This window comes from Lycorma delicatula, chromosome 6, assembly GCF_047948215.1.
Source record: "Lycorma delicatula isolate Av1 chromosome 6, ASM4794821v1, whole genome shotgun sequence".
Classification (NCBI taxonomy): domain Eukaryota; kingdom Metazoa; phylum Arthropoda; class Insecta; order Hemiptera; family Fulgoridae; genus Lycorma; species Lycorma delicatula.
The window spans coordinates 79,598,047-79,621,945 of NC_134460.1; the positions used below are offsets into that span (position 1 = coordinate 79,598,047).

Here is a 23,899-nt window from a genome sequence, read left to right on the forward strand (position 1 = left end):
GATCCATCGTTTAAAATAATATGTTCTAAATTCATCAGGAACCTTTCCAGTTCTCTTCCGCGGGGATCTACTCGATCCGATCCCCAGAGAGAATTATGAGCATTAAAGTCACCCACCAGTAATACAGTTGAGGGAAGCTCAGAAATTAGTCTTGCTATGTCATCCTTATTCCAATCAAAATTCGTCAAGTATATGCTGCAGACAGTGAGTGACCTGAAGCGGACGCTTCATTCTAACGGCGACCGCTTGTAGGTTTGTGTTTAGAACAACCGCTTCGGTGGTAGCTCTGGTCGATGTTAATATGGCTACTCCACCTCTAACACTTACATTTGGCGGTTGATCTAGCCGAAATATATCGAATCCTTTTAATTAAAAATTTTCATTTCGGCGGAAATGCGTTTCTTGCAGACATATACAAATCGGGTCTACATCATGTACCAAGCGTTGGTGCTCATGGATGTTTGAAAAACATCCATTGATGTTCCATTGTACAATCGACTCGCTAATTTTTAATTAAATTATTGTCTGGGTTTGCCTTTCGGCCACCCTTTTTTCCTTTTTTTCTCCATCTTTCGAACAGCATCGTGTTCGTGGAGAAGGTCGTCGCCCGTAAAGCTTCCGGTCTCCGAATCGGAGACCACGAACCCGCCGACGACGATAGGCATGGATCGGCACCGGTTACAGGCGCCGATTGTGGGGCGGCAACTTAGCCGACCTCAGACACGGGGGTCGCACCGGTCACCGCCTGAGGAAGGGGGGACACTCGTCCCCCTGTGAAATTTTATAATACAGGAGGCTTGGGAGCCTCCATAACAGACTCTGTAGCTGTCACTTTCTTTTCATCAACTAAAACCTCACTAAGACGGACTTGGATTTCATGTTTAGTGTCCGTTTTCTTCTGTACTGGAGCGACTTTCTGTTTTGGAGATGTGTCTTTAGGAGGCTGTACAATTATTCTTGGCTTAACAGGTTCTTTAGTGCTGAGAGGCTTCATTTTATTTTCAATTATCCTCTCAATTAAGCCAGCCAAGGTAGGTGCAAGTTTGTTGATGATTGCACTCTCATCAACAGCAACTGGAGCAGGAGCAGGAACAGCAGCCGCAGCCTGAGCATAGGTTGTCGTTGCTGTAGGCCTGCGGGCATTAACAATCTTCTTTGCATCGAAGTAGCTGACCTTTTGCAGGGTTTTTACTTCCTGCACAGCTACTTCATCTTTGTAGACAGGACAGTTCCTTGATCTACAAGAATGTGCTCCTTTACAGTTGATACATGTAGGAGGCTCTTTACACGGCTCTCCTTCATGCACCTCTTCACCGCACACGCATATTTGCGGTCTTTCACATCTAAGAGCGGTGTGGCCAAAGCGTTGACATTTGAAGCATCGCATTGGCTGCGGGATAAATGCCCGCACATCCAAACGATGTATCCCCGCTCTTATCTTCTCCGGCAATGTAGGCCGGTTAAATGTGAGAACATGAGAGGCTGAAGGTAGGACTTCGCCATTCCTCCTCATGTTCAATCGGCGACACTCTATTACTCCTTGTGATGACAACTCCTCAACAATTTCTTGCTCCGAGCAATTTAGAAGATCCCGACAGACTACTACACCCCTTGAGGTGTTGAGCGTACCGTGGGGATCGACATGTACAGCCAGTTCTCCAATCTTTTTAAGCCCTAGGATCTTTTGAGACTGGGCATCATTTACAGTCTCAACATGAAGTCCCGTGAAGGTCTTCCTTATTTCTTTTACAGGGCCTCCAGCGCATTTGGTTATCTCCCGAGCGATGAGAAAAGAGCTCACCCTCGAGGAATTTCCATCCTCCTTTGTAATGACCAAATATTTTGGTTGATCTAGCCGCGAACTCGCGAAAATAATTTACATATTATCCCATAATTAATACAAAGACTTTTGCAAATCCTTTATCCAAGTTAAAAATAATGGGTGAAAATTTTATTTTCGTGATTTTTAAACACACCCGGTTTGGAAAGTTAACAGTACGATAAATCCATATCATCTTCCCATTTCTTATTTTTTAATCACCTATTCAATACGATAAGAAAGCACTTACTCCAAGTAATTTACTTCATCGTGATGCAGCACTGTAAAACAAATGCGGATTCGATCGACCTAACGCATTTTAATTGTAAATATATACATGCAAATGTTTGTTATTATGATGTGAAAAGTTATACTTTCTTAAATTACTGAGTTATTACACTATGGTATTATTTTATTAGTTCTAATCTTATCCAAACAATGTAGTTTTAGACTAGTATAATTTAGTCTGTTTCTATCATATCGTGTTTTGGCCTATTTTTAATAGTTTAACTCCGTAAAAAATAGATCTATTTTGAAACGTTTATAAAAATGATTTAACGAGTAATCTCATCACAAAAATATTTCATAAGTTAATAAATATGCAGTAAAATAACGTATTTTTTATCGTAGTAACAGTTTGAGTTATTCAGTAGGCGATCTTTAATAATTTTGCTTTATTTTATTGACCTATTACATTGTAATCGTATCCAAAATATCCTGCAGGCTTATTTTATCATGTTTGTTATTTTTAATGATTTTATTTGTAATCTATTTAAGTAATTAGTACTTATTATAAAATCATATAAACTGATATTTTATAAAAAGTTAATCTGATGAAAATGTGCAGAAAAATAACTAACTTGCTTCAAATAGTTTTAACTCGACATGTTTTAATATAGAAAAAAATCGCTACTTTAACCTCGATCTTAAGTTTTATATACGGCACCGTTTGAGTAATTTTGTAATTTTCTTGCATGCGGCTGGCGGTCAACTGATAACATGACGAAGTGTACGATGGATGCAAAAGGTAAACTATTTTTATTCAAGCCACAATCCAGTAAGACGAGCTGAAGAGAAGATTTAAAGAGACGTCACCGTCTCTTTATCACTAATTATCACTGAGCCTAGATAACCGATGCACTCTGATGCGCTTAAGGGTGCCAAAATTTAGAATTTTTTTTTGAAAATAAGTGTCGCTTCTTTTCTCACATTCCGTACTCCATTAACGAATATATCTCACTGACCGCCTTCTAGTAAATTTACAAAGTAAATATGTGGTTTTATTTTATTTCCTAGAAATAAAGAAACAAACAGTTCTTTGGAAAACAGAATAATGTAATACTCGTAGAGGGAGTAAGTAATATATCTTTGTTGTAACGAGGTAACTGTGTGGTGTTATATCTCCCGGTTGTTTTATGGGCGCACGTGTAATTCCCAGAATTCGCTCCGCTTCACCATTGCGATTCCTAAGGTCCCATCTGATTTTTTATAATGTTCCCTGCTGGAAGAATTCTTCCAGTATTTCACGCTCTAATGGTTGAATGACTTAACGACAGTCTATTTATTTCATTATTAATGATGTTTTCTACTTTTAAAATAAACTTCTGTTTTATAATAATGTTTTGGCGATGGACCAAATGAAATAGCTATTTTCTGGTAGTAATTTGTGGAAAGCATAAAAGAAGATATTGTCTTCCTCAAAATATCAGCTGATTAACACTGCACAGAATATAAGAAGGAATACGCGCAGAATGTAACGCTTTATATAGTCTTTCTATTTTTAGCGGATTTCCAAAAAAATTTGAAATTGCTGTTGTCCTGGTCATGTTTATACACATACAACACTGAAAGCTAGCTAAAACTCTGCTGAAAACAATATTATTTTCAAAAATCATTACAACAATGCAACATTCTTTCTATCTTAACTAAAACCGGAAATCCAAAATCCAACCGTCTGACGCATTTATTAAGACAGTCTGTTTACTTATACTACTCTTATATTAATATATGTCATGATAAATTATTAATGATTAACGAGTTTCAATAGTAAAATGCTATTAACCCGTTAGAGAGAATTTGATACAGTTCAGTAGGATGCTCCTACATGCCACACAATTTTATGGACAGCTAGGATGTTCTTTTAGAAATTCAGTTCTCAAATTATCCAGTTTATTATACCTGCATTTATATTTACTTAAAAAATAACTGTAATACGTGTATTACAATTATTTTTTTAAACAGAATTTATTGATTAAACTAATATTTTAGATTCCACGTTAGCTGGATAGGATTATTTGTACGGGAAAGGACAGGAGCTTTCAAAAGAGTCGTACCATTGGATTTTCTACTGAAATGCTTAATCTAACAGATTGGAATTTAATTGTTTTACAACGCACTGTTCTGTTCCAATACTTGGTTTTAATATGTTTTTGTTTCTTTTTTTTAAATTATTGATGTTCTATAAAAACTCTTAACTTTTATTAAAAGTTTAGCTCATCTATTCCAGCCAGATATTTAAAATGCATTTTATTATTAAATATTTATCAGATTATTTTCATCGTGTTTTCATTTCCTTTTTTCTTCTCAAGAATTTCTCAGTAGTAGTACATGGAACAATATTTTTTTTTATATTATAAATGCTGATCAAGAAATAAATTCTTTATAAAAAAATAATCTGATGTAGACACTACATGACTTCCTTGTACGCCTATTAAATTACACATAAACATTTTTAAAAATACATAAAAAAATTTTTCATTAATAACTTCTGTTACTTTTTTTTATTATTGAATTATTATTTATATTAAATAATTTTTTTTTTACAATAAAAGATTAATAATTACTAATAAATCAATATATTTAAATTAAAAAAGAAAGCTAAAAAAAGGAGATGAAGTTGGATTCGAACCGATGTGCCTTCCCCTTGTAAGATCAAACGTTTTCATTAATTAAACTTCTATTTGGCTATAACTCTGGAACCGATGAAAATAAGCACCACTTATGATATATCCTTGAAAAGCTCTCGATTAGGGCTTATACTGCAGTTAAAAAAAGTCCAAAATCTAATTTTCTTTGGATTTTGGGCTTTTTTTCAACACTTTTCGTTCAGTCGATTGTAATCAAAAGGGGAGGTGCACAACTAGATGTTACAAAAGCCCTAATTCCAAAATTTCAACATCCTACGGCGGCTAATCATTTTTGAGTTATGCGAGATACATACGTACAGACGTCACGCCGAAACTAGTCAAAATGGATTCAGGGATGATCAAAATGAATATTTTAATTGGAATCTGAAAACCGAAATTTTTCGCGATAACAATACTTCTTTACTTCGTATAACGAAGTAACAATTATTGTTATATTTAATTTTTTTAATTGTTGATTACCGAGTTTCAATTACTTGAGTCATACAAATTAAGAAACAAATAATCACGTACTCGCTTACAAAAATAAGGAAAAAGCTATAAATAAAAGAAAAAACTAAATAACTGTTCTGCCTAAATAACTGTTAAATATAAATAAATAAATAAAAAATTAATAAAAATTAAATCGAAACAAAACTGTAAATAAAAACAGGAATCGACTGTATAGTAGAAAATAAGAGTCAATGTTCTATAAATCGTATCGCAGTATTTTATCTATCCTATTCATTATTTACATTATATACACGTGTTTTTTTCACGTCGTCAGATTTCATCGATTGATTTACAAAGGCATCGGGGCGAATTTTTTACGCATTATATTACGATAAATTATCGTGGTTTATAAAAACAACTCCTCTCGATGGATCTATAAATCGTCCGATCAAATTATATTTAACTAAGGCGATAACAATTTACGTGAAAGATATGGTCTTCTACGAATATATTTTGAAAAATCGATTTAATTTATTCTTCTTCTCGATTAATTTGTTTTTGAGTACAGCAGTAGATTTTTGTGGAGAAATAATTACAATTTTACTTAAAAACGTTATTATATTTCGATAACGTGTTACATTACGCCTAAATATTGGCCAATCAATTAATTTGGTGTATGTTATTTAAAGGAGAGTTATTTTTATATATTATATTTTACACATCACTATCGTTAGGAATTTGCTAAAACGGATCATACCGATCCGGATTAATCGACAGTCCACACTATCGATGTCTGGATTAACTTTTTTCCGTATATTAACCGTTCACACGGCTTCGCCTCGGTTCCTCTTATTACTAGAAAAATGTCTTCTTTGAATCTTGGAAACTTAGTTAAGATTAAACAAAAGTCATAGTTTATTCTGTTTCAGAAATTTTCTAGTAAGTGAAATCTGTAGATTACATGTAGATACAGAGTAAGTTAGGAATATTGATCTCTTGCAGCCGTCTCTAGAATGCCCAGTAAGAACTTATTTTTACCCGGCTGCGTTTCTTGTTTGTGTGCTGGTATTTAGAGTTGTAACTCCAGAATGGATGCCCCTGATCTTAACGAAATATATATCAAATTTATATCTCAGTTGAGCGGCTTAAATTAGGTATACGGTGGTTTGAAACAAAAAATAAACAGTAGACTCCGTTTAAAGATCTTACTTCATGAAGGTGTAATAAGAAAACAAACTGAAATATTTTTAATTCTTTGAAAACTATTACAGAAAGTAACCTGAAGTATTTTACGAAGTTCTAAATTAAAATTGTAAATAAAAGTAATCTAAAAGTTCATTGACTTTAAAAAATGTTAAAAATGTATAGGTAAGATCACTTTCGAAAATTACCTGAAATACTTTGGATAACATCCAGTTTTAAGACAATTTATTGTTATTATTCGTGAAACCCTCTGTAAGCATACTTCATTTGTCAGTTCTAAATAAAAAAAAAAGATCGTTAAAAATTTTACGATGACGGATTTAACAATTTCCAAAAATATATAAATATAAGTGACAAAAATATGATCATGAGACACGCAGCCAGGTTTTGAATCGTTGTATGATCAATTTTAAAATATGGCTGATCATATCAGGTAATTTTTTACTAGACCGTTCTATTAGACACGAAACACAGATTTTTGTGTATTATAAAAAAAAAGAAAAACATTGCAAACAGTACCTTTAAAAATTCACCGGTCTTATCTCCGGGTAGTATGATACATAACTGAAATTCGGCTTACAGGACTACTATAAAAAAAATAATTCTAAAATTAAAACGTTTTAATTAGTATTTAAATTTGTTTTTTGAAAAATTTGTATTCTCTTTCATATTATTGCTCTTCCCCGAATAATTAATTATTATCCGAACAGCGTGCTTTTTTTTAGATAATATTTACATAAAAGAAATATTTTAGATAAATATTTGCTTATGTAAGAAATAAATATATTTATTGACTACAGATTCAATTACCTGAGCGAATGTCTTCGAAGCATTCTACCGGCTTCGCTTTTTTTATCCCAACAACGACAATCCAGCCTTAAAATCATCCAGTTTAGTGCTTGTTTAATTACAATCGAAGTAACATTAAACAAGGAATATGTGCAACAACATCCCAGCACCAGAAATATAAAATTCATACTTCTGTATACATAATCGTAAGGATAAGTTTGCTCTTGAGTCGATACGTAATCTCCAAAACCTAAAAAACAAACAAATGTAATAAAAACTTTCTATAAATCTTAATTTATTTCTTATCGAATTAATAATAATTTAAATTAATTTATATGAACAAGAAGAGTAGCGTTTTAAAAATTTACAGCGATAACTTCTTTACACTTCAAACTCAGTAGCACTAATAAGTTAGTTGGTAGTAATTAAACAAAATAATTAGGAGAATTTCTTTTTCTTGTCGCTGTTATAGTCATATTTTCAAATAACTGACCAGTAGAAAATATACGTTTGAAAATTACCGATCTCCATGGCGGAGAGGTTAACGTTTTGACCTTTCATCTCAGGTTCCGGGTTCGAGTCCTGGTCAGGCAAGGTTTTCCGGCCAAATTTTCATTTTCATATTTCCAGTCAAAAGTTTCTTTGTAGAAAATTAATTCATCAATAAAAAAATTTGTATATAAAATTATTAATTATCTAAGAAATAATAAAAAAACTATATCTTTAAGGATTACGGATTATATACCAAGAACTAGATTTAGATAACGAAATTAACATTAAAAATTGAATTTTACAGTAAGACCAGGAATAATATTGCCAGAATTTCCAGATTATAATATAAAATGCTTTTGAAAATTATACTGAATATAGATAGAAGTTTTATAACATTTTATGTTGGAAAGTTTAAGCATTATTTTCTGTATTTAATAAGGACTTGTTTGGGACACGAAGTCGAGTCACTCATCAAGAATAAAATAAACACAAAAAAGTTAAGTTATCTTTTAATAACGAATCTCTTAAATTAATATAGGAATTATTTTATCTGCGAGGTGTTAATTGGAAAGGAATAATTTAGGAATATATTTAATGGAAAATAGAATTATTACTATACGTTTATAAATTGTGAATAAAATATAAAATAATCTGATGATCTGGAAAAATTATTCCGTATTAGTTGAGGTTTCATTCTAAAATTTTGTTTTAGTAGTGGTTTTTTTTTATTCTGAGTTGAAGTATAGAGATATCCGGCTTGATTGACTTAATACTATCGAAATACGGAATACTTTTCTTCATTTTTAATTTGCATCCTAGTAAATATAATATGTGATATTATTTACATCGGATGATATGCTATCTACTAAAATGTACTGCATTTTTGAACCGAATCACTAGTTGCTTTTTTTTTATTATGTATTTTTATATAACAAATGAGTTTATTTAATAGTCATAAATAGTTTGCTTTGCCGTAAATCAGTAAAACTGGAACCTGGATTAAGGCAAAGATACGAAGCTCGATGATTTTTCAGAAATATTAAAGAATCCCTAATAAATATCCGTACCTTGTAACTGAAAGATAATCCATCGATTTTTATAATACAATAACCATAAAATATATACTTGGTAGATATTATTAATCGTTAAATTTTATAAAATGTAAGCAGACAGATGCGCTGTAATTCTCTACCTGGAGTCTCTGAAGTAGTGTTGGGTTAGGACTGGTAATAACATAGTGAAGGGGATATTACACTATGAAAGGACGTTATTGATACCAAGAATAGTCGCAGCGATCCGACCCACCGGCTTGGTTTAGTGGTGAACGCGTCTTCTCAAATCAGCTGATTTCGAAGTCGAGCGTTCCAACGTTCAAATCCTAGTAAAGGCAGTTACTTTTATTCGGGTTTGAATACAAGGTCGTAGATACCGGTGTTCTTTGGTGGTTGGGTTTCAATTGACCACACGACTCAGAAATGGTCGACCTGAAACTGTACAAGACTATACGTTACTTACATATACTTATCATCATCTGAAGTAATACCTGCCGGTGATTCCCGGAGGCTAAACAGGAGAAAAAAGTCGCAGCAATCCACCATCACCATCCTACACGTAGAATAAGCTTTTCAAACGTTGAGAGTAATTTTATATTATTCAGAATTTAACGGTAGAAAGAACGGAAAGAATGGTCGGAATTGTTTCACTGTAATTCTAGAATGCATGGAATAGATATCATTGATGTATCTGATTTACACTTTTCTCTTAAGAATTAACACTACCGGTACTGAAAATAGACGCGAGAAACCTTCAATATCTCAATTCTAGTGGGCGATTAGTTGATAACAAATCTATTAGAATTTGGGTATGACAAACATTAGAATTTACTCGGAAGAACGATGTTGGTTGCTGTATGATTACTTCCGATACCTACAAAACAACCAATGTAGCTTTGCCCACATTGGTTGATTGGGCAAAGATTGGTTGATCTTCCTTCCGAAGATCCTAGAATGACATTTTTCATCAAATTTTAACAGTTTACTCCAAATGTAATTTCTTGGCCTACTTTAGTGTCTTCGTTTTATTACTCGAATGTAAAATAATTACATTAATTTTATCTTTTATATTTTACAAGTTTTACCGCATTAATTTCCTTTCAGAATTGACTGACAGTTTTCATGAATATTCCTTCTTATTTTACACTGTGCCGTATTTACTTATTATAAACTATTAGATATAACACTAAACGAAAAACTGATTAGATTTAATGTAACAAAAAACATACTATAATCCTTGTTTAACATCAAACCTGATGATTCATCGCATTGTTGATTCTTTGCATTGTTGTTGTATTATTTATTGGTGTTCTTTCATAACTTAGCTTTATATCTATATTGGAAGCCAATATTTGTTTAGAACAGTAAAAATGTTAGCGATTAAAAACATACACACTCACCAATAGTCGCAAAAGAAATAAAACAGAAGTAGATCGCCTCGAAAAACGACCAGTTTTCTTGATGGCAATAAAAAGCGGAAGCACAGCATGCTATTAAAATTGAAGCCACACCTAGACAGAGCATTACCCAATATACGCTCGGTTTCCATTCATCCAAGCTGTCTTCTTCTTCTGTGTGATGCTGATGTAAGGCCTGTAAAATAATATTTTATTACAGGAAAGAATGAAAAAATTCGTAAAGTTTACAGGATTATGCAAAGTATAATTGAATATTATCAAAGTTTGATAATTTCACTTATAATCTGTAACGGTTGAATATAAAAAAAATTCAATTTGATCCATTAGTTTACTCGCATTGATATTTAAAATGCAATAATTTATATTTGAAAGGGAGTTATTATTTAATATACCCGAATAGGTTTGTTGTTTTCCAGTTGTTGAGAGCTAACACTATAGATTTTATTTATAATTGTATTTCAAGTACTGATATTGGTGATACGATGGAAGAAGAAAAACACAATGAAATGCGGAAAATGTATTTAATGATTAAGCTAAATATTTTAAAAACTCAAAATTTTCTTTATTCCGTATTTATAAAGAAATTTTAGTATTTCTCCAATTAGCAATAAAATTTACTCATTTCAGTATTTGTTTGAGAATCAGACTGAATGAAGTATTATTTTATTTTTAAATATTTTAAGTTAAAAGTAAAAAAAGATTATAGCGATTAGAGTTCAAAAAATACTGATGGATTTTGATAAAATCTTAAATTACATTGAATTTTAAAAATTAACAAATATTCTAAAAATTTAATGAAATTCTGTTGTCTTATTTAAGTAATACATTTACTGTTTTTATTGAACATAACCGAAATTTTCGGTTTTCAGATTTCAACGGAAATATCCATTATCCCTGAATCAATTTTAACTAGTTTCGGCGTTACGTCTGTACGGTACGTATGTATATGCGTATCTCGCGTAACTCAAAAACGATTAAGAGTATGATATTGAAATTATGGATTTAAGGCTGTTGTAACATCTAGTTGTGTACTCCCCTTTTAATTGCAATCGACTGAACCAAACTTGTCCAAAAGCCCAAAATCCCAAAAGATTCGGATTTTGGACTTTTTCTTAACTACATTAAACCCTCATTAAGAACTTTTTAACAATATAGTGGTACTTATCTTCATTGGTTCCAGAGTTATAGCCAAATAAAGTTTTAATTAATGAAATGTTTGGATTTTTTTAAGTGGAAGGCACATCGGTTTGAATCAGACTTCATTTACTGTTTGTTTTTTAAATTTATTTTTTTTAACTTTTTTAATTTAAATATATTGATTTAATGATTATTACCCCGTGATTGTAAAAAAAATTTACAATAAATAATAATTCAATAATAATAATAATAAAAAAAATCAAATGTCGTGTGTGAAAAATCATTAAATTAAATTAACTAGTCATTAATTATAATTTTATAATTATTATAATTTTAATTAATTATAATTGTATTACGTTAAAGTTATTAATGAAATAAAATTTTATGTACTTTTAAAAATGGGTATATGTAATTTAATAGGCATTATTACATATGTATATATGCAATAAATTTGGTGAAACATCTGATTATGTAATATTAATTGAAAAATATATTTTAAAATCGTATTATTTTTGGATTTTCTAGTTTAATTTTATTTAATTATTCTACAATTTCTGTTTAAGTTAACTACAGAGTGGCTGAAAATAGATCCTCAAGAACAACATATACAACAAGGCATTCATGCCCGATCTTTAATAAATTGCAAAAAAATCTTATCTTTTACTTCATTACTCCTCTGATATTGTCGGACAATATCCTCCCTAAGTTGGAGTTGATCATTTCGTTTATTTGTTTTTTGTTGCCAATCATTAATTCGCTATTTAGTTTGATATACATATACACTCAAAGAGTGTATATGTAGACTAAACGAACACAAATGAAAGTATGATAAAACATTAAAAAACTGAACATTATGGAACATCACAAAATTTAACCTTACCTTTTTTCCTCTCTTTCCCTTTTCTAATCTTTACCTCTTCCCTTCATTCCCTTTTTCCTTTTATCCCTTTCTTCAAAAATATTTCTTTCACGTAACTAATATATATTCTGAATACGAGGCAAATCTGAGCATAAATAAAATTTTTCGAAATATCTCGACCCGGGTGCTACCAAGCGGGTCCATATTTTACATAAATATTTCTTTTCACGTAACAAATAGATATTCAGAATAGGAGCCAAATCGGACCATAAATACAATTTTTTGAAATATATTTCACGGGGGTGCGCATAACAACTCACAAAAGTTTCATCGCAATCAGAAGAATGGTATAGGAACGCGTACGGGACAAACAAATAAACATTTATTTTTAAAGATTAATAATAATGTATTTCCTGATGTTGCTTTGATCAAGGTTTTACTACGGTATCCCTTATCTGTTCAGGCATTGCTTGAGGCATTTCGTTTTTTTAACTCGTACAGTAGCATATTTACCCCCATTCTTAACGTGTTCTATCTATATAACAATGTATTATTATGTATCGATCAGAATAAATAATTAATTTATATCATTTATTTTAAAATTTTCTTTTAAAATTTATGAGATAGTGTACTTATGTTACTTACGTAGTAAAAAGTTTTGTCTTTTTATTTTTTGTAACTCATTGCACTTCTTCTGTGTTACTATTGTATAATTTACTTTATAAGTAAAATTAGATGTTGTTTTAAACAGCTTATATTTATTTATTATTATCCTAAACATCTAACATCTAACTGGACATTCAATGTATTAGCTTAATTTTGGGCAATACTCACTGCATTGTACCTCGAAAATATATTTTATGCTACATATGTTTATCATTACATCTTAATGGTTAAAGTAATGAAATTGTTTACAACCACTTTATTCGGAAACTAGAAAAAAAACCTTGCGTTTGAAGACCCATCTTCTAATGCGATGTAATAAAATGTCTGTGTCTGTTATAAATGAATCTTACATTACTTGTGAGAATAAGCGCACGCGCGTAAATGTGTGTGTGAGAGAAAGAGGTATTTTGGAATCGGTTACGAAAACGATGTATCATTAGTTAGCGCAACGCAAGTCATTCCTTTGCCTTGAGATAGTTGCCTAAAGTGTTTTTACTTGATGAAATACTTTGTCTTGTCTCAGCTACACAGCAACATTATTTCGCTTAAGTAATGGTATATTTTGCGCAAAAAAAGAACAAATAATTGAATCATTTAAACTTTTGTCTAAATATTTTTTGTCTGTGCTAAAAGTAGTAAAAATAAATTTTGCAAAAGTGAAGTTCTGTAAATTATTTTTTTAAATCTTCTGCTTTTGGATTGTAATCACGAGTACTAGATTGAAAAGATATCATGAAAAAATGAAAAATTTATTTTTTCCCCAACCTTTACACTCTTTTCCACTTTCTTGATAAACGAACTCGAGTAAAGATTAAACGTGAATTGAATAAAACCTTTACCTTCAAATGCCGATGTTTGAGATTGTATGAGAGCGAAAAAATCTTCGACAGTTTTTTTACGTTGTTCTTGAAATTCACGGTTTCTTTTAATAGTTACAGAATACGCTTTCAGCGGACAGTTATTCCGATCTAATAACATTATTATTGCCGTATCTAGCTGCCGACGTATTAGTTGACAGAGTGAAATTCCTGTGACCGATAATAATTGAAACCGTATTGCAGAAGAAGATATCTTAGAATTTTCGAATAGATCGTGGGATAACGGTGTTGTTTGGTGGTTGGGTTTCAATTAACCACACTTCTTAGGAATGTTCGACCTGAGACTGTACAATACTGCATTTAAATTCATACATATCATCCTCATTCATCCTCTGAAGTAATACCTTAGATTGGTTCCCGGAGGCTAAACAGAAAAGAGAGAATTTTCGAATGGATTACACAAATGAACGGGTAGAAAGAACTCAATCGTGATGTTTTGATTTTTACAGTACTTTCCGATGATCTAGCGTGGTTTAGAATTAGAGTACTGATCCAGCGTAGTTTTCTCCCTGAATTAAACATATATATATATACACACATTGTGGTAACTTTACCCAGACGTTGCTCATGACACCGCATAGTTTTCATATGAAAGAACGTCATACAATTCTGAGGAACGTCGATTTGTGTACAGTCTAGGACGTAGTATAGAAACAAATTTCTCGTTCGGTGATAAAAAAACATACCCATACAACAAATTGTATTTCGTATTAAATATAATCGTGAATAACGAAATAACTGATCAATGTAAAAATTCACTTCATCTTAGATAGGATAAACGTATAATAAAACAGATTATGTTTTGTTATCTTAAATTGGATTTTAGATTTAACGAGGAGCGACTACATAACTACGTACCGCAGCCTAAAAATCTTTTGGTGCATTACTATCATTCCAGTTCTGTTAAATTATTTCTATTTCCTTGACAAGTCTTAGAACCCGGCTTATTATCGAGTTAAAATAACTTAGAAAAGATGATACTCTAAAAATGATACTTTAAATTTTGTGACTTTAAATTGCTTAAGATTCCTGGTGTAAATTCCTTCTGGTCTCGCTAAACCTTTGACGTAATCGACATGATGGATCCTCTCGAAGACCCAAAGAATTAAAATTCATCCTAAACATAATAATTAACTTGTCAAACCTAAGAAAATATAAATTAAAATATTTTGTCTGTACATATAATAACTATGGGTTCATAAAAAATCCTTAAAAATTTATGAAAGTAATAAGTGCTGGATTGTTTAGTAACTTCCTCGGAGACCCATTGTTTGACGGTAATTATAGTTAATATCATACAAACTCCGGAAATTGGCTTCGGTCCAATAAGTCGTGTCGCAGTTATCTTTTCTGGCAAAAAAATCACATATCTCTCTTTATCCCCAAACATTTTAGTCCGCGTATGCGTCTGAGTTCTACTGTGTCGAGGAATGAGAGGTTTATTGTGTTATCTTTATGAACGGTCGTTTAAAAGTAATGTAAATATTATTGTGAATGTATCAAATTAATTTTTATTGTACTGCAAATTGTAAAAATATTATAAAATGTAAGAAAGAATAAAGAGCGTTAGCTCTCTTTACTTAGTTTTATGTATTTTTATCTTATTTTTATATATCTAAATGATCTCTTAACGCGTAAATAACGAAAAGAAAAAAGTTGAGAAAGATAAAATGATCTAGAGAAAAAAATATGATGTTATTTTATGCAACTTGCTCTAGTTCTGTTGTGTGTTTTATTTCACTTAAATCATTAAAGGTATATATTTTTTAAAGTTTTTCATAAAAATAAGGCGATTAAGCATTAAATCCGTGTAAAAATGTTATGAATATTCAGTTTTTCCTTTTGTGGACATAATACTTAGTTTTTACATACATAAAAAGTGAGGCATGAAAATTACAATAAAGGTAAAGGAACATCTAGGTGATGTAAAGTGGCGATTTGTCCTTTTTAGAGGTCGTTTCTTAAGTAAATCTAAACGTAAGGGACTATTCTGGTTACTTTCACTACAATAAAGAAAACCCTTCACTCACCCCCTATTACTCGTCCTACTTTTCTTTCTCCCTTACAAAAAAAAACCCTTTTCACTTTCTTTTTTTGTTTTATTTCTTTCTGTTTTACCACTATATATCTCTTTTTACATGTAATGCGGAGACCAAGCAGTAAAATATTGTTGTGTGTCACAAAAATTATTGAAACATTTTTGGCCCGGCTTTTAAGAAGTAAATTATATAAGGGTCATATGATTTTCCATTGTATGTTAACTCTACTAGGAAACTGTGTCTATGCAGGCGTAAAAATTCTACAAAAAGGGCAATTTTTCTTCAGAAAAAAAGGAAAATATTTATTTTTTTAGTGACGATGAATCATTTCTCTCATGTATTGTTAAGTTTACCTCGCTTATATTTATTATTTTTTTTCCTTAAGACTGTAGGAAAAATTTTGTTTGAGAGAAAGAATTTGTTTGGGTGGTGCTGTATAAGTGTGTTCTTTATAACTTCAAAACAATTGCACGGAATTTCTTGAAATAAGTGAAAATAATTTCGTATCTATCGTCCGAGAACACTGGTAAGCTGATTTAAAAAACAGTAGAATGGTGGTTGTATAAAACATAAGTTGCCGCCGTCTTCTAGAAACTAAAAATAAAATTGTTTCAAGCTTATTAATTGGGATATCGAATAAAAGTACGAGGAAATCGGATTTCAATATATGCCATAATATGTCTTAGTAACAATATTATGCAAGAAAAACAGTTAAAAAATTTAAAAATACATATCACTTATTACAAATAAATGGAAAAACTCTGGCTTTTGAAGAAGACTAGCAGAGAAAAGGTTATTAAAATATACGTAAGCGTGATTAATAAAAAAAAATAACAATAATAGAAAATAAATCATTTTAAAATTAATGGTTACGCAAAAATAATTTTATAATATTGGCACAATTTTTATTTATAAAAAAATTCGTAATTATAGGAAATATGATTTCTTAAAAGATTTATCGAGTAAGCATAGTATTTCAAGCATTCTTATTTGCATTTTCAAAATGTGAGAATTTTGTAATTTATTTAATCTAACAAATTCAAAGATTTATTAATTCCTCAATGTTTTTAACTTGTGGTAGTATTACCGGTTTCTTTTTAGCTGACATCGAAGAGTTGAAGAATAAACTCTGTATTAGGAATTGATACAATAATTGTATTAAAAATATAGAAAATATTTTCAAACCTTTTTAATTTATTATCAATAAATGTTTTGTAACTGGTCAGCGTGATAGGGGTATTTAAGTTGCAAAGATGAAACGGTAAACAAAACTTGCGAACTATGGCAAGTAATTTTCAAAAGATAAGCCTTCTTTTCTTAAATTGAAGAAAAATTAATTAATATTAAAATAATAACGTTTTTAAATGAACGTTGCATTCAAAATCGCTACGACAGTTGAAATGCAAATTAAATTCTGTACAAATTAAAAAAAATAATATGAAATTTCATTGCATCTTTTTATATCGGATCAAGGTATAATGAAAGAAAAATATTATGAAAGATCACATACATTTAAATTTAAAGAACAATAATAAAAGTTCTTCATAAGCTTTATTATCGAGCACATAGGAATGCTACGGTATAAGTGGTATGGCCTTAGACCTGTTTAAAATGTTTTTAAACAATAAGTATTGGATGGTTGGTGATTATAAAAGATGCTTGTTTGCTTTCTATCTACTGCAGGAAACGATGCTTTCCCTTATTTCATTTCTTATCTATTTCAATGGACTTTTAAAATTTAATTAGAATATTGCAATTCAATTTCTTTGGCTACTTATCTCATATGTCAGTAAATTTTCAACGGTGACAGTTGGAGGAATATTCTGATGAAAGTTTTAGGCCGGTTGCTTCATGGCTTCACGGTTTTAGGGCCGTTTATTAACAGTTAAACAGTCACAAAAAAAATAAATAAATAACATTTTCTTTAGTCACATGTGATTTATAGGAAGTTCCTCTTCTAACTGCATAAAAAAGGATGGATAAAATTAAATGTTCATATTGATGGTGCAACGGTTATACTTTCCGACAGTCAATCTTCTTTTAACGATTTCGGCCGGACGCTATGGAATACTGTTTTCTAGAAACATGATTACTTTTCGTAGCAGAGGTTCTTAAGTCGCAGTTTCCAAACATATTTAACCCTAAAGGTGAACCTATTGCTTTTTGTTCGATCCTTACCCAAACAATAATTTTATTCAGGAAAGCTTTCATCCTTAAGTAGAGTCTTCTTTTCTAAATACGGGTGATTCAAAAAGGACTTCAGAACTTTATAAGGATATAAAAATTATTGAGATCACTTACAGACTTGGTTCAGGACGCATTTCATAGAAAAATACATCACATTTGTCACCCAAAATTCACTTTTGTTCGATTTGGTTTCCATTTGTAATTCGACTTACAATCCTTCTGAAGTCCTGAAATCCTTCTTGAAGTCGATTTCATTCTAGACTGTAGCCAGTAAGTCGGGTTTTATCTCTGCAGCTGCGGCGTTAATTTGAAGTCTTAGCTCAACAAGAGCAGCTAGCAAAGACGGAATATAAACCCGATTTTTAATGAAACTCCACAACAAAAAATCTAGCGGGATCAAATCTGTGGAACAAGGTGGCCATGCAATTGGATCTTCACGACCAATCCACCGACCTGGGAATCGAGTATTAAGAAAATCTTGGACATCTAGGCGGTAATGAGTAGTGCTCCGTCTTTTTGATAGTTATGGCGTCCATCTTGGTCATCATCGTTTAACTGAGGATTAGAAAATCTTGAAGCATGTCCAGATAATCGATACCATTTACTTCTGAAAGAAGAACAGGCCGTTCATTCTGAAAGAAAAATAAACTTGTCTCAACGAAGGTTTGGTTCCAAGAGTAAATTGTATGCCTACTAGAAGGTTTTCTACCATAGTCTACGAAAATTAGATTGAACTGCAGTTGCTGACTGCAAATCGTGAAACAAAAACACACAGCGAGCACGTTCCACATCAGTAAATGTATCCATCTGTAACAATATTGGTGACAGCGCTGGTGCCGAATTGGGCACTAATGAGGCTACGTTAGGCAAATCGTGATATGTTTTGCTATGAAATAAGACCTCAACCGAATCTGTAAATTATCTCAATTAATGTTTAACGCTTTTAAAGTCCTTTTTGAATCACCCGTATAATATACGGTAATAAATTTTTCCTCTTTCATAAATCGATCTGTGTTTTATATATCACAGGTATACAAAGTTGAACTGAATTTGTTCCGAACTTATGTACGATCGTAAGCATAATTTAAAAAAAAAATGATTCAGGAATTGAAATTATGAAAGTGAATTTATACGCTCAACCAATTTTCAAAACGGTCTCTTTATGAATCATTATGTGCAGATTACTGGAGTAAATACGATAATTACGTAATATTACAAAAATCAGAAATTAAAATCGGTTACTTTACAACTTATATACATATTTTTACTAAACTCATTTATTAGAAACAAGAAAAAATAAAATGGTTTTTTTTCGTATCCGTCAAAGCATTTTATTATATACTATTTTTATAGCTAATCTTATATCTTCTGTAAAGCGTATTATTCACTCTTAGGAAGTTAATCTTTTATACTTTCCAATGAAATAAGAATATAGATAATTTATTGGCTATAACTAAATTTAAAACATTATATTACAACAAGGACTTACAACTACAAAAATATATAAATTTTTATTTTCAGTCGAGCTATAAAACATATTTACAGATGTGTTGTAACTGTTTCTTTCCTTTTTTAAAGGAAACAACTTTTTAATATTCTTAGATGAATTTTAACTATTACAAATAGCAAATCAAAAATAGATCTTTACAGTTCATATTAAATTTTATTACGGTTTGCATACATTCAAACTCTCTTTCACCCTCTCACTTTTTCTCTCTCTCTCTCTTTGGGTGCGCGCACGTGTATTCTTACGCATGGATATATTTTTTTTACATTAAAAGTATAAATATTGCACATCCATATATACTTACATATCCGCTGAATAACGCTATTTGCAGTTTTCCATACCATGTATGGAAAACTGCAAATATTTACAATATTACAACACACTTCATTTTTGTAATAAAAATCAAAGGTGGACTCATTTTTTCTCCACTTATTTTAATGTTAACTTAATAATTTCATCAATAACATTTTTCTTTAAAAATTTGAAGAAAACAAAACAAAAATAACCTTATTTTATATTACTTTTTAATGTAACTCGATTTTATGCCCATTTGAGCCGACTAAAAAACTAAATATAAAATGTGCTCTATTAACTGAACTGTTCTCGTCATCAGATTAAACGTGTTTTGATCCCCAGTTTTCCGGTTGTTTTTCAATTAATTAGTATTTCAATTAGGAGTAATATTAAAAATAAAATAAGTTCGTTTTAATTAATTGAGTAAGTGAACGTATATAATAATAAAGAAAAACACAAACCAGCGTTGTTAAATAGCTGGCAGATTAAAATTTGATAAGAAAATGTGATTTATCGTATTACTAAACGCAATAATAACAAAATAAGCGAAAAAATAGTATTTCTTTTATTATGAGCAACAGGAATATATTTTGTGTTATTACTCATGATCGTTACAGTTCTTTCCTTCTCTTTATCTGTTAATTAATTAATTTTTTCAATTACCAGTTGGTTTATACCATCACAACGGTATTTTATTAATATTTTAATAACTACGAGTATATAGATTTTTTTCTTATTCAGCATATAAAATAAACATAGTTACTTTTTAAAAAAAAAATAATCATTCAATTTAAAATTATTGAGAATAATCATACGACCGATAATAATTGGTAAGTCTTAGTTCAGAAAGTCCAAATTGGGCGAGAATGATGAAAACAGATTAATTAATAAGCAGTTTTTATAATTTTTTTGATCGTTCAGCTTTTTAAAAGAACTAGTTGTTTCAGATAGATTTAAATAACAAAACAAAATTTTTATGATAGAAAAGTGATGAAATCAATTTATTACAGTTACTTAACGCTTTTAAGCATAAAGATTATCAGAAAACGTATAAAGCAACTTGTAAAGCGTTTGCGTAAAATAAGTAGGTTCTTTGTTCAGATATAAGAATGAATTTAAATTGGAAAATTAATCCATTTTTTCCATTGGTTGCGATTACCCCTAAATTTGAGTGTAAGAGCGTGATCCATTTTTTGCGATGGATATATTCATCGCTGGAGCCGTAATAAATTAAGAATGATATGTTTGGGAGACAATCGGTCTTTTAATTTTAATTAAACTATATATACACACACACACACACACACACACACACACACACACACACACACACACACACACTATTTCCAGTGCAATATGAAGCTGTTGAAGACGTATTAATTCTGCACGTCTTTTTTTTTCTAATCCTACAAATGCTCAATTTTATTTTATATACGTTTATAAAAGTTCATTTTATACATGGTATTGTTTTAATTATTTTTAGCAGGCTTAATGTAACGGGCGCGGCGGTTTCGATTTACAACACTTAATTAAAATCCGAAATCAGATCGACTAATTTATTGTTCATTTAATGCTCAGGAATATTTTATTAAGTAATTAAAAGATGAAAATGTAACAAAATATCCCTCTGTTGTTATACCATATTACATTTTTTTTTTTTTTTTTTTGTTAATTTCAATATAGATTATACTGTATATAAATCTTGTATTATAAAAATTTATATTAAAACGAAAATTTTTCTAAGATACTACCTTTCTAATTATATGAACGGAATGTAAAATAATTTGTTTTAGGAAAATATTACGTGTTTCCTGATAGATGGTTTCGATATGGAAAATATGCTACGTGACTGAAGTGTCGATCGTGGGATTTATGAAAATTTATAACACAAGATTCTCTAATTCGTTTTGTTTTAATTTGAAAAAAAATCTGATGTGGATACCACATGACTTCCTTGTACATACACATTGTTTTTAAATGAAAAGTATATAAAATTTTATTTCATTAATAATTTCTGATAGTTTTTCATATTTTTTTTATTCTTTTATTGTTATTATTGAATTATTATTTATCGTGAAACTTCTTTTATAATCAGAGGTTAATAATTAAAAAAGTTAAAAAACGGAGATGAAGTCTGATTCGAATCGATGTGCCTTCCCTTTATAAGATTAAAATAATTCATTAATTAAAAGTTTATTAGGCTATAATTCTGGAACCGATGAAGATAAGTACCGCTTATGATATATCGTTGAAAAGCTCTCAATGAAGGCTTATTACTGGAGTTAAGAAAAAGTCTAAAAACCAATTTTTTTTGGAGTTTGGGATTTTTTGGACACTTTTGGTTCAGTCGATTGCAATCAAAAGGGGAGGTGCACAACTAGAGTTACAACAGTTCTAAATCCAAAATTTCAACATCCTACGGCTAATCGTTTTTAAGTTATGCGACATAGATACGTACGTACGTCACGTCGAAACTAGTCAAAATGGATTCAGGGATGGTCAAAATGGATATTTCCGTTTAAATCTGTAAACCGAAATTTCTCGTGATCACAATACTTCTTTTACTTCGTATAAGGAAGTAAATATTCATCTGTTGTAATATGTATGTATTAAAATTTGTGCTTATGTATTAATAATATTTATACTAAATTTGTTTTTTAAGTTCTGCTTCTAATGTACAAAATTTTACTACTTATCTAGTCATAGTAATTCGATCAACAGTTTCACCACTATAAACGGATTTTAGACAACGATGAATTTTCACTAGTGTTCATTTTTCCCACTGTTAAAAATTCAATCACTGCATGTTGTTTTATTCGCGCTGACATAGCAGGCGTTCTTGACACATAACTATGGAGACTGGCAGAAAATGATAGGAAGTAGATCAACGGGGTTTGGAATATTAATAGTAGGAGAATGAAACTAGAAGAAGGCAACATCTGTTATTTGGTGCTTTATTTTGTTCTCTCGTTACGTTCCAGTGTGCATTAAATATCTACCGCCTCTAGTACTATTACGGGAAATAATGCTAATCGGGTCTAATTTTACATTTTGGAGGTTTCCGTTGCAAATTTTGTTGTTTCATGATCACTCTAATAAAAAAAATCACGATTTTAACATTAAAAATTCTGAAAAGATGTATGTACGTACTTAAGACGTATATATGTGGTATATTTGTACGTGCGTAGTGTGTATTTATGATTTTTGCTTGGTATCTTCAGACTTATTTATTATGAATAAAATTTAGCGTGATGATTTCTGCATATGAGGACTTGACATTTAATTTTGGTCACAATCCGTGTAAGGGAAAAAGAGACCTTATGAATCCGTTTCTCAAAATCTTACACAGACTAGATATATTTTTCCCATAATTTAATGGCCATTAGTTAAATTTTTGATGGTATTTGGTCTTGTTCAAACCACCATAAAATCATAAAATGGTGAGAGAGGGGAAACATTTTATTATCGTTTCTAGACTCCCAAGTCACATTCTTGTATTAATTAGATGATGCTATTACATTAGTGTCACTTTTGTAATTCATTCTGGCAATCTCATATAAGAGTGGGAGTTAATAAGTCTAATTGTTTTGATTTTTTCGTCATTTATTGTTTTTCTTGGTATTTTCAAACTGAATTAACCTATTTTTTTGAAGTTTTGTACAATAATTTCTGTATATGGGTGAGAGATGCTATTTAATTCTGGTTACAATTGATCAAGGGATGGGGAGATACGGTGAGTGGTATTTACGGATGGGAAATATGGGTCAATGATGCCGTTTAATTTTGATAGCAATTGATCAAGGGAATGGTGAGATCCCTATTTCCTTGAATCTATATCCCTTAATAAATTCAAGTTTCAAGGGAATCTGAATTCCCTTAAAATTGTATCTACAGTTCCCATGGGTACCGTAACTTAAAATTCTACTCCGAGTCGAATAATGTTTTTACATAATTCTTTACTTGCATACTTTTAATTTACCTCTTAATTAGTACCCTTTTGATGGCGAAACCCTCAGTAAGCAACGTTACATAACATTCCCGAGTATACTATTGGTATACTTGGTATACGAATATACTTAGTCGGCTTTTTTTATATATACTCTAATTACATCATTATTTTTCATAAATATTTAGCTACAACTTGTGTAAACGTGTTTGTTTTACAGTACGCGGTATAGAAACTAAATTAAACCAAAATAAAAA

The 23,899-nt window shown here is 30.6% G+C and overlaps 1 protein-coding gene across 1 annotated transcript in view; it reads right to left on the reverse strand.

The window, feature by feature from the left end:
- LOC142326697 (potassium channel, subfamily K, member 13-like) overlaps positions 1-23,899 on the reverse strand; it is a 373,350-nt gene that overhangs the window by 98,105 nt on the left and 251,346 nt on the right. Inside the window, exons 4-5 of the mRNA XM_075369323.1 lie at positions 10,112-10,304; positions 7,189-7,417 (exon numbers count right to left, since the gene is read on the reverse strand). Of these exons, the coding sequence (XP_075225438.1) occupies positions 7,189-7,417; positions 10,112-10,304 (422 nt within the window). The remainder of the gene's footprint in view (positions 1-7,188; positions 7,418-10,111; positions 10,305-23,899) is intronic.